This window comes from Talpa europaea, assembly GCF_964194135.1.
Source record: "Talpa europaea genome assembly, chromosome: 10".
NCBI lineage: Eukaryota > Metazoa > Chordata > Mammalia > Eulipotyphla > Talpidae > Talpa > Talpa europaea.
In genome coordinates, this window is record NC_140077.1 from 2,199,876 (window position 1) to 2,212,228 (window position 12,353).

The 12,353-nt window shown below is 63.7% G+C and overlaps 1 protein-coding gene across 2 annotated transcripts in view; it reads right to left on the bottom strand.

The window, feature by feature from the left end:
• PTPRE (protein tyrosine phosphatase receptor type E) overlaps positions 1–11,719 on the bottom strand; it is a gene marked incomplete at both ends in the record, with an annotated part of 100,939 nt that extends 89,220 nt beyond the window's left edge. For both annotated transcript variants that reach the window (XM_084245763.1, XM_084245762.1), the window contains one exon: positions 11,667–11,719. In XM_084245763.1, the coding sequence (XP_084101889.1) occupies positions 11,667–11,719 (53 nt within the window). The remainder of the gene's footprint in view (positions 1–11,666) is intronic.
• Between the last annotated feature and the right edge of the window lie 634 nt (positions 11,720–12,353).

Below are 12,353 nucleotides of genomic sequence, written 5' to 3' on the forward strand. Positions count from 1 at the left end.
ATATATAAATAAATAAATAAATAAATATCAATAAATAAATAAATAAAAGACTGACAGACTGCCTGTGAGGGTTCTTCAGGCTTGCCTGTATTTATTAAAAAAAAAAAAAAGATAAAATCTTACCATTTTCAACAACATGGATGGGATTTGAAATGATTAAGCTAAACACAAGAAGTCAGAAGAAGAAAAACAAATGCCAGAGGATTTCACTCAGGTGTTTCAGAATATAAAGAGCAAAATAAAGCAGCAGGTCAAACTAAACCAAAACTAACCTAGAACTGAGGGTACCAAAGAGGGAAGGTGGGGGGTGAGGAGCCAAGGGGCCAGGCCAGTGGACGATGTGGGGGTTACTGAGCTTTGGCGGTGGGGCTGTCGGTGGTAACACACATTTGCAGAGGGGTGACTGTACCCCGAGACACACACAGGGGTGTAAGTCAGTGTTCCCTCCACGGGCAGACTATAAACCGTCCACCACGAGGTCCGTTCCCCGGGATGGAGATGCCTGAGAAGTGCTGCAAAAACAGGGAAGTTCGTTTTCCTTAGATTGACTCAGACACTGTTTCCCTGAGACCTCCTGCACCTCACACCGGCTAATACAGTTTTTACACACCTTGACACACGTTGAAGTTTCCACCCGAATGCACCTTGCACTCATCAGCTTAAGCCTCCTGCATGGAAGTCACCCTCTGGGCAGCCAAGACAGCCCAGCAGTCACCCCATTTTCACTCAGATCTGCTGGTTCAAGAGCTGAGCTTCCACCAACTAGAAATCAGGCTGGGGGACAGCAGAGCAGGAGGCAGGCACCCCTTCCGACGGTTACCCCAACACCAGATCCGTCCCCATCCTGCCAGAGAGCCAAAGCTAGGAGGAAGGGGCCTCAGTGTGTGGCTGGGACATTGCATTCAAGAAGGCCGCGTCTCCAACGTGGGGTGTCGTAATGGGATGTCTCTGAAGCAGAAACTCTCCATGGAGACATGATTTTCAGGTCAGGAGCGAATCAAGGCTCTCCAGACTGGCTTCCTCCCTGGCTGGCAGCGCTGACGCCCCCGCCCTGGTCTCGGGCAGCGCTGGCTCCGGAAGCCTGTGCCCTGGGCCTCCTCATGTGACAAGGGGGATGGATCATCTCTGCGCCCTGGGGCCACGACAGGGAGAAAACACTGGATGTTTCTTGGAGCGGCTGAGCTATTACTCATCTCAGAAGAATGGCACGCCAGCCTCGCTGAGGGGCGGGGCCCGCGCGCAAGGCCTCGGCCTGGGCAGTGTGCAGGCGGGCAAGCTGCCAGCCCAGGGGGCGGCCATGGCTGCTGACAGGGCCGTCGCCCCTACGGGGGCTGGTGTCTGGGGTCGGAACCCCATGCCCCCGCTCCTGGGTCCCTGCCTCCGCGACGCCTGCGGGAGGTGGGCCCAGTGGGGTCTGGGGCTGGAGGCAGAAGGCCTTTTGGTGAAGCTGAGGCTGGGGAGCACGAGAGATGGGGAAGGTGAGGGGGGAAAGGCCGGGCCAAGCCCAGGGTCTCGCAGTCCATCCTCCACGCACACGCGGGGACCGTCACTGAGCACGGCTCCCAAGGGGGGGCTCCGGGGACACCTGGCCAAGCGCCCAGACGCGAGCTCATCACACGCAGCAGCTGTGGCTCCGGGGCCGTCGGCTCAGCCACAAACGCCCAAGTGGAAATTGGGCCCCCAAAGGACACAGCTGCCCGATGTCCACGCTGCAGCCTCAGCACACAGTGGGTCTGGCGCTGAAACCTGTCAGCCGGCCCACACACGCGTGAGGACCAGGGGGTTGCTGGCAGCCGGGTGACCCCCAGCCCACGGAAGCCTGAAACCATCACCTTGTCCTCCCCAGTGTTTGAAAACTCACCCCTCTTAAGTGGCCTCATCAAGTCACCAGCACAGCGTGCGGACAGCCCTCCCCCAGGCTTCGCTTGGGCGCCAGGGGCCAGAGCAGGCTCTGAAAGGGCTCAGAGGCCTGGGCTAGCGAGGAAGGGGTGGCCCGTGGCTACGGCACCCGAGCCCAGCACCTCCCGATGGCCTCATCCCCTTCCTGAGAGCTGGTACATCCAGTACCGTCCAGCACTGTCCAGCACCGTCCAGCATCAACACCGAGTCGGCTGCCACACCGCCCCCCCCCCACCACTCCAGGCTCCCCCACAGGGGAAAGCCCAGATCTCATTCCCGGGCCCTGAAAAAGCCCCCAACATTCTCCAGCAGGCCACACCGGCATTTCCTGGGGGGTTGGTAGTAAGTGCTGCTCCCTGACCTTGCGGCATGCAGGGGAGCTCCAGGATCTCAGGGAGCAGTCACCATGCCCAAGGAGGGCAGCACAGGGAACCCCGTGGCCCCAGCTCTGCACCCCCAGACCCTCCCCTGTCAGATCTCCTTCCAGTGGCACCTCCCTTCCCCAGAACCCTCCGCTGCCTCCCAGCCCCGAGCTGGGGCCCAGGCCCTCCCCTGGACACATGTTCCCAGGCAGAGGCGGGGTCCCCATGGCTGCCGCCTGGCCTGAGTGGACCTGCCCTGCCTCCCCCGGCCCTGGCCCCCATGCCAGACCCCCTTCCACTGCCTAGCCGTCTGCATCTCCCTCTCTGCAGAAGCCTCCCTGTGGCTGCCCCCACCACGGAGGAGGGGGCGCAGCGAGAGGTGACACCCCTGGCCTCGGGGCCCTGCACTTCCACCCAGACAGATGCACGGGGCTCTCTGGTGGCCGCAGCAGGCGACGGGCTCCTCTGCCTGAGGCCTGGGCGCCAGCAGTGCCTCAGCTGCCGGCGGGAGGGCGGGAGGGCGGGCCCGGCCGGGCAGCAGGCGCAGCGAGGGTGGAGGAAGGGGCCACGCCAGGCTCCACCGAGTGACCAGTGAGTCTCAGCCCGCGGTGGCAGCGGGCAGCAGCCCCGACTCAGCAAGAGGAGCACATGGTCCCCAAGATGCCCACAGGGCTCACGCCGGGAGCAAAGTGTCGACGGACGGGCGTCGGCGTCCGGTAAACTGAAGCACACGCACGGAAACCTCCTCTCTGGCCAAGACGCGCACGGTCGAGCACATCACCAGGCAGGAGGGAAGCGTTTCCTGGGAACGGGACGCGAGGGCGGCGTGTGCCTGGGCCGGTGCCCGGGCGCAGATGTGCGGTCGAGCTGAGCCCAGTCTCGGGCCAGCGCTCAGTTTTTTAACAGAAGGAGCGAGTGGATTTTTAATGCAACTGGGAACTCTGCCCACGTGGCTCTGGGGATGCGTTCCAGCCCAAGGGGCCGTGTCGAGCTCCCCCACCCCAAACGGAACACGGGCCCTGGGCCTCCCGGCCGCCGGGTCCCTGAACCCCCAGGAAAGGCTCTTAAAAGCGAGCTGAGAAATCAGCGAACACACTCGGGAGAGCTGGCTCTTGGGTGGAAGCCCTCCCCGGGCATCCTGCCTCCCTCTGCCCGGCGCCAGCTGGCTTCCAGGACGCACGGGCTGGGCTTGGCCAGCAGCACCGGCCGCCCCGCAGCCTTGGTTTGCGCGAGTGACCGCACCGTCCTCGGCCTCCTCCTCACCCCGGTGCTCGCCTCCTACGGTTGCCGGCCGCCGCTGCTCCCTATGGATTGTCCCCGCTTGAAAAGGTCACTTCAGGGTGGGGCCCGAGCTAGAGGAAGGTCTTCAGGCCAGTCTCCAGGTGCCAGGCAGGCAGGCGGCTCCAGGCAGGCAGGCGGCTCCAGGCTGTGCTGGTCAGAGACCCCAGCCCACGGCAGAGCACAGCCTCCACCACGCAGGCGAGTCCGTATTATTAGGGAGCGTGTCCCAACCCCCCAAGTGCACAGCGTGATCAGATTTTTAACAAAGAAAGGACGCACAGGGAAGCGCAGGCGCATCGGTTTCAAGAGGAAAAGCCTTGGCCCCCGCCTTTGTGGCGCGAACCGTCTACCCTGGGGATTCCTGGTGCCCCCAAATGCGCCTCAAACCCAGAACTGGGGCTCATCATCGTCATCTCCTAAACCCGCCTGGGGAGGTGCAGGTGGCATCCCTCACCCCTCACCAGGTGGGTCGCGCCGGACACTGAATCTGCGCGCAGGTGTTCCCAGAGGCCAGAGGCAGCTGTGACCTCACGCCGTCAGCAACTGCTGTCCACACCCGGCCGCCACCGCACCGGCAGCCGACGCGAGCAGACACTTCTCCAGAGAAGAGGAGCAGAGGCCAACGGATACAGGGAAAACGTTCCCCACCACAGTGAGATGCACCTCACGGCCGCGGGAACGGCACATGCTGAGGAGACCCCGCGGCGCTCGAGAGGACAAGGAGGAAGCGGGGCGTGCTCACCGCTGCTGGGAAGGCGAACCCAGCGCAAGCAGTCATTTTGGAAAACGATCTAGAATCATCTTTAAAAACTGGAAGTAGAAACACACACAGCTCAGACACCCCACCCCACCTGGGGCATCGATCCCAAGGACATGAAACCATCAGCTCAAACAAGCCTGCGCTCCCCGGTGTTACTGGGGCGCTGTGACAACCGCTGGGGCACGTGGCCTCGACGCCCAGGGCGGAGGGCTGCGCGGAAGAGAGGGGCAGGTCCGCACCCTGGAACGCGGCTGTCACACACAAAATGCTGCCACTTACAACAAAACAGAAGGAGCTGAGGGAATTGTGCGCAGGAAAGCAAGTCAGAAAGGACACTGAGGACAAACGTTGGCTATTTCCATGTGCCAGAGGAAACCCGAGGCGGCACAGCCCATGAGAAAGCAGGATGAGAGCAGCCAGCGCACTCACAGGAGAAACGCGGCTCCGGGGGCTGAGACAGAGGGGCAGGGAGCGAGGGCCCAAGGGGACGAGGGGCTGGCGGGGAGCAGGAACTGCTGGTCCCGCAGGCGGATCCAGACGCCAGGAGTGCTGAGGACCCCGAGCTCTCGCTCCTCGCCCGGCCGATCTCTCCACTTGGCCCCACGCATGCAGCTCACTCACGCACCTGCTGTGCCCGAACCCAGGCAACCCCTCGCTGCTGCAGAAGCTCACGGAAGCCCCCCTGGAATGTCCCAGCCCCACTGGCTGCCAAGGAAACATCCCCCCAAAACAACATGCTCTATTGGGTGAAGTCCTGCCAGTCCCCCCGCCGACCCCACCCAATCTCAGCAGCTCCATCCCACTGCTGCACCCAGCGAGCACCCTGTGTGCCCAGCCTCCCCCACCAACCCCAGATCCCCCCCCCCCCCCAGGACAAGTGTCTTGATTTCTTTGTAACTGCAGCGCCAACTCCAGCGTGGGCACACCACAGGTGCTCAGTCAGAGCTTAACATTCCCCAGCGTCCCTTCTAAATGATCTTCCAGACTAAAATACTCTCCACATTTTGTCCAAGAACTATCCTTTGAAAGAATAATGCTGGCCGGCTAAGAATAGGCCTGGCTTGGCACAAGGCCGTGCAAGATTATCAAATTTCTGGCACTTGCACTTTACATTGCATTGGCCCAAAGTCAGGACTTGCTTAAAGGAATTTAAACGGGCAGACTGACCCCCTCCCGCAGGTGACTGGCCGGAGCAGACGTCACGGCCCTGGCAGAGAGCAGCTTCTCGAATGGCCGATCGCTGGCTGCCCGAGAGGTAGAGCAGGTGCCTGGGTCGGGGGTGGGGGGGGAGCAGGAAGGGGGTACGGCCAACTCAGTGTCTCCTGTCCAGTGCCGACTCATTCAACGGCCTATGAAACCGAGGCCACCCACACTCGGCCAGAGCAACCTTCTGTTGACAAAAAGCACGAATTCCAAGGAACAGCCTTACTGGTGACAGGCAGTTCTGAGATGACCTGGCGTGACATGGCTGTCAACGAAGCTCCTTTCTGATCAGCCAGCTCCTCTAAGATTGGACGGGGGTTATTGTGCATCTTTAAGAAGCTAAAATATTTTCTTCTCTTCAGAAAAACACTGCCATGGTTTCAAGTCGCCGAAGCAGGAGCCCGGGGTGAGCTACAGTAAATCCTTAGCGATAAAACAAAGACGCAGACATTCTGACTTTTTAAAATTCATACTGATTTGGCGCCCGTCATTGTGAGTTTCTGCTTCAGAGACTCGACTCGGGCTTTGAGTCACGCTCGCTCGTGCCCTGACCTAAGCTACCTCCTGCCACCCAGGCCTGAGTTCCCGGGGCCACCCCCAGGAGCCGGGGTCCCACTTGGGGTGGAAGGGACAGCTGGGGCCTCGCAGGTGACCGGCGTGAGCCAGAGGTCCCGTATTCCAGAGGCGTATCTCTCTCAGTCTCTGTCTCTGTCTCTGTCTCTCTCTCTCTCATTTTCTCGTTTCCTCTTTGACACGCAGAGCAGAGGGCCAGCGTGCTGAAGGTAGGAAAGGCCAGGAGTGGACACCTGCAGGAAGGGTTCTGCGCTGAATACCAGCCTCTCGAGTGAATTCACCACTGCAGAAGGTCAGAGCTTTCCGCCGGGAGGATTCCCTCTCTCGCCACAGGATGGCCTCTCTCGCGTCCAGGACCCAGCCTTCCTCCCTCAGGTCAGTTCAGCCCAAGAGCATGAGCTGTCGCGTCTGGTCAGTGCAGAAGGGTTCGGAGCCAGAGGGCTGGCAAACACAGGACATGAGAGGAGCTGGCCTCCTGCCTCCTTGTCCCCTTCACCCCCAGCCCCGCCCCCCAGCGAGGGGCCCACACCAGCGCGCGCCCACCAGGGGCACTGTGCTTCTCGAAGGCTGACCCCCACCAGGCCACACTTCAGACGTGACACGACCGGACAAGCTGGAGGGAGACGGGTGGGGGCAGATCATGAACGTTGGTGCCACTTTTGAAGCTGGCCCTTTTGAACTGGACAAGAAAGCAAGGCCAGGGCTCTTGGGGTCTCAGGAGGAATGTGCTAGAACCAGAGCTTCCCGTTGCTGGGCTCAGCCCCCACGTGTGCCCCATCCTCCGAGGGCACTGGGTGTGCTGGCAGGGGTCAGGGCCAGGTCTGGCCAGAGCTGAACTCTGCCTGGCTGTCCTGTGAGAGACTCACGGCAGCGACTCAGCCCAGAAGACACCCCGTCCTTTTGGAGAGAGACAAGATAAAAAGACTGAGCACCAAGGTCACTTCGGATAACACACCGCAATCAAGCAGCTCCGTGACCGGACACTCGAAACTCGTGGCTGAAAAGAAAAATGGACTTAGCGAGCTCCCTGGTGCAGAAATCGGTGACTAATGTTCAGCTGGAAATGTCCAAAGAGAGCTAAGGACATTAATGACCAGAAATTACGTCTGCATGTACAGAACGGAAATTAAGTGACTTGCCTGGGGGACAAAGCAGGTGACGGGGCTCGGCCCAGGGCTCGGCCGGGTGCGAGAGGCTGCCCGAGACTCCTTGTGAGAGCCAGGCCTATGAGCCCCAGCGCCCAGGGGTCAGGGAGGCCAGTCTCTCCCACAGGACGCTGTCCAGGCCCACGCCGCCGTCTGTGGGGTTGGGGGATGTCATCAGGCGGAGGTGGCACACATGGGAAGGGCAAGTGACACCCAGAGCCTCGGTGTCCTGAGGCTCCCTCTGGCCCCGTCCCTCTGCCCTGGAGCCCCGTGCTGGGCGCCGTCTGCGGAGAACAAGGCCCCGTGGATGCGATTCGCTCCTGGTGGCCAGAGAGAACAGCCAGGGCTGAGCGCACGCACGCAGCCTCCTCGGCCTCCAAGGCACCTCCAAGACACCCCCGGGGTCTGTGGGTCCATCCTTCCTCCAGCGCACTTAGGGGCGCCCGAAGTCCCTGCCTCCACGGCCTCGCCCCAGCCAGCGCCCTCCACGTCCAGAGAGAGGCGCAGCCACATGCCTGCGGGGGGCCAGATTCAGTGGTGCGGGCAGGAGGCCTGGGGTCCAGCAAGTTTTCATTTTCACCCACTGAGCAGGCCCCACCAACAGCACGTCAGGGTTTCAGCGCATGCTCCCCGCTGTCCCCTGTGCCGGACAGAGCTTGTATTTGTTTCTAGAAGAAACGGGACCTGCTCACTGTCTTGACAATCTGACGCACTGCGCCTTGCCAGGCCATACTCCCTGGACATTCTTGGTTGTGTTTAAAACGTATTTTCAAAAGGGATCTCCTTTCCTTTAAAAATATTTATTTGGAGGCAGGGAGCAGGGGCCAGAGGGATAGAAAATGCGGGGAGAAAATGCACTCTGGCTGTATCTAGAAGCATTTGAAAACAGAGTATTTAGCTTAAATATTGGAGAGGACCCGGTGGGTTGGCAGCGGCTAAATCACCGCAGCCATCGGTCACGCGGGCCAGGGGTCCTGCCAGCCTGCCGGGCGCCGGAGCAAAAATTTATTCAGTGACTCCTTCCCTGGGAATCGATATGAAAGGGTGTATTTACTTGTTTTTCTGAAACATATTGTTAAGAGTTTTTTCATTTCAGAAGCTGAGTCAGCGCCTTTGAAGTCTGCGTAGTTCGGAGCAAGACACGAGGCCCCGCGCTGGCCTTGAGCCGGGCTCAGTTCAAAGAGGCTGAGAACCACATCAAAACTCGTGGGCACAGCACCTGGCGGGGCGGGCCTGACGGGGGCACCGAGGAGCAGCACGCAAACGGAGAGAAGAAAGAGGAGCTGGCTGGGTAATCCCCAACCAGGGCTCTCCCAGCCTGCATCCGGCAGAAGGACCCCCCCCCCCCCGCCCCACACACACACACACACGGCGCACCTGGACTCTAGTAAAATTCAAGGATTCAAGGAACCTCTGTCACCACGTGTGCAGCTGCTCTAAAACCCTCTGCTTCTGGAAACTGCAAGGACAAAATAATGAAAAGTTAACCCTCCAAATAAATGGGGTGAAAATAAACAGCCTGCCCTGGGTCTCCCTCCTCCAGGCAGGCCCAGCACCAGAGCAGAGACAGGTGCGGCCCAAGTGATGAGGGAGACAGGCCCCTGGGTGAGCTGTGGGTGGTGCCTGGAGCAGCCAGGAAGAGGGTGTGGGGGGTGCAGAGAGACGGGGACAGTTCCTGTCACCCGCTCTCTCTGGCTTTGAGGGCACCATGGGCCATGCTTGGCTTGCAGGCTTTTCTGGGGGAGCCTGGGAGCTGTTCTCCTGACCCCGGTCTCCACGCCCAGTTCCAGCCCCACGGCCTCTTGGTGCTGGGCTCACTCAAGGGCACCCTGTCCCTACAGCCCCCTTAATTCAGTCCCCGAGCCTCGGGTAATAGCATCAAAGGCCACATCCCTGCCTCACGGGCAACTTCACCCCCGGAGAGAGCGCACTCGTGAGGGGGGGTGTTCCCGGGGCAGGCGAGTGGTGATGGTCTGAGATTAAAATACTTAATCACACCAACTGACACGATCAAACCAACATGCAAAACATGCCGACGCAGGCACGCCGCCACACTGACCGGCCGGGCACTTCCGCGCAGCCACCGCCGGGCGCCCATCACCGTGGGCCACGTGACGCCAGCGGCCCCGCCACCCAGAGCCCGCACACGCTCGGGGAACAGGGACCGCCATTTCCTGGGCACCAGCCTCCCGATGCATCTGTCTCTCACCAGCGGGGCCAGGAGGTGACACCAGCCCCTTCCAGGGAAGGGAGCGCAGAGGCCTGACCCGCGAACTCAGGCGGCACCAGAACCAGGATTGACATCCGGACTCGGATCCACATGTAGACACATGTCGCTCGCCAGAAGCACGGGCCTTGGTTAACAGACAGACCCCTGCGGCCAAGTGGGGCCCGGAGCCTGCGACACTGGAGGCGGTGCAGACCGGAGCCCTGGAAGCACAAGTGGGGTGCCCAACACGTGATGAAGGGGAAGGAGGTGCAGGGCGGGGGCGTCATCAGGCAGAAGGGAGCCGGCCAAGGACGAGAGTGCCCCTGACACCCAGGCTCCCCCTGGTGAGACGCTCAGGCTCAGAGGGCCAGCCTCTCCCTCAAGGACACATCCAAGCCTGCAGACCCTCTGGGCTGCGGATGGAAGCTGGGATGGAAGCAGCATCAAGTGAAGGAAGGAGAGAGCTCTCCCACCCCCCTTCCCTCACTGCTCCCCAACCTGCCTCCTGGGGCTCACCCGGGCTCTCTGGTCTCACAGTCACAGTAGCCCGCGTGCTCGGCAGGCCCAGAGCCGGTGGCGCCCCAGGGGGCCCTCTCGTGTCTCCAAGCTCCAGCTGGATTTGCACAGGCTGTGACCCCGGGGATTGGGGGAGCATCATTCCTGGCCCACAGGCCCCAGGACAGCCCCTCAGAGGGAGCAGCTACCGGCGCACATCCCTGTGGCCCGCGGCCCTGCACAGAAGGGAGCGGCGACCTCCGCCGGGGCCGGTGGCCATGGCTGTCCATCAGCCGTGCCATCAGTCAGCACCCCACTCCGTGCCTCTGCGGCCTGGAGTCAAGCAACAGGAACTCGGTCCTGGGGGCCACCGGCGATCTATCCGCGGGTGTCTCCACCACACCACCGAGAGCTGCCTTCTGCGGGACAAGTCACCAAGCCCTGAGCTTGTGAGCACACATGGAAAGTCCCAGGTTTTTGGTTTTTTGAGGGGGTGTGTGCACAGACGTCAGTAAGACCACTGACCAGAAACCTCTGCCCCCGAGGTTGCTCCCAGAGGCAGAGCCACATCTGGGAAGGGCTGGGGTGCTGCAACAGGACCCCCTGATTGAGAGCACAGCCTGGACCTCTTGAATCTGTTCCATGCCACCACCTGGACCGCTGCCCCCTGAAAGCCTGGAGCCCCTGCTCAGAAAGCCCAGACCCCGGCCTGCTTGCACTGGGGCTCTGCCCCATGCACGCCGTCAGGCCGAGCGGTGCTCAGGGGCTGGCCTTGGCCACGTCACCCCAACACGTCAAGCCCTCCTTGGCTCAGTGCACCGGCTGTGGAGAGGTGCCTGCCCTCCCTTCCGTCAGCACCGCTCCCCGGGTCCCCCGGTTTAAATGGGGATGGGTCTTTATGCTGCAGATTCCCAGCTCCTGGGGAACAAAGGCCTTGGGGTACCCCGGGTTGGGACTGGGGCGCCCATGCAGTGGCTTGTGGGTAGTGGCCGTCCATCAGGGTTCTTCCTGCTCAGCCCTCCTGCACCCCGACCAGCAGCGCAGCGCCACCCGCCTCTTGCCCCGAGCTTGCTGGGCTGACCTGGACGCAGTGGTCCGAGCCCAGACCGTCCACACCGCACTCTGCACGCGCACCCCTTTCACCTTTCTGGAAAGATCCGCCTTGCCAGCCGGGGACTGCGGTCCAGTGCAGCCCTGGGCAGGAGTGCGCGGGCTCCGGGGCTGTGGAGCCTCCCGGGCGCCGGGAGCGGAGCTTGGAGCTTGGCACGGTGCTAAGTGACCTCTGGCCCGGCTGACAGGTTCCGACCTCCAGTCCCGGGGCTCCCGAGCCCGGCCCGGCCCGCCCGGCCGCATCCCAGCCCGCTGCACCCCGCGCCCCTCCCCGCCCCGGGAGCCCCCGCGGCGGCTCCTGGGGCGCACCCGGAGCGCCGCCCCCTCCCCGAGTTGGTGCAACTCCAGGCACTTTCCAAAAAGGCTCCGGTCTCCCGGGCGCGCAGCCCCCACCCCGGCGCCCCCGGCCTCCGCGCTCCCCGCGGCCGCGACCCGCGCGCCGCCCGCGTCGCCACCTCGGGCCGGGCCGGGCCGGGCCGGGCCGGGCGGCGGGCCTGGCTCGGCGGTCCCGGCGGCCGACCCGGTTCGCCGGCGGCCCGGAGAGGCCGGTCCCGCCCGCCCAGCCCCCGGCCCTCCCGGCGCCCCCCGGGGCGCGCCCCACCCGAGGGCGCCCGCCCGCGCGCGCTCACCTCGGGGGCGCCGGTCCTGCCGCGCCGGTCGCGCCCCCGCGGCGGCTCCGCATCTCCCGCTCCGCTCGCGCCCGGGGGCCTGCCCTGTCCCTGTCCGCCGGCGCGCGCGGGGGCGCGGGGGGCTCGGCCGGGCCTGGCGCCGCCTCCCGCCCCGCCGCAGCCGCCGCGGCCGGTCCCGCCGCCCGGCTCGGCTCCGCTCGCGGCTCGGCTCGGCTCCGGCTCCGCGGGCTCCGGGCCCGGCTCCGGCTCCGGCTCCGCGCGGGGGCGGCGCGGCGAGGCGCGGGGCGACGCCTGGTGTCCGGCGCGGGGAGCGCACCGGGGCGCCCGGTCCCCCCCAACCCCAGGCCGGCCGGCCTCCCGCGCCTGGCCCGGCCCTGCCCCGCGCCCGCCCGCGCGCCCCAGGGCGGGGGCTCCGGGGCGGGGCTGCAGGGGGGACGGGCACAGGCGCGCGCCCCCGCCGGGACACCCGCGCCCCCGGCGCAGGCCCGGGCACCGCTGCAGCGAGGGCTGGGGGGGTGGGAAGGCCCGGGGCAGGCTCCGAGGCTCCCAGGAGACAGTAGAGGGGAGTCCTGGAGCCCCCGGGGCTTTCTCGGGCTTTTATGGGGCTTTCCAGGGCGCGTGGCAGCAGGTGCACGGCGGGCGGGCGGGGCGGGCAGGCAGCAGGACCCCAAGCCCCCAGCAGGTGTC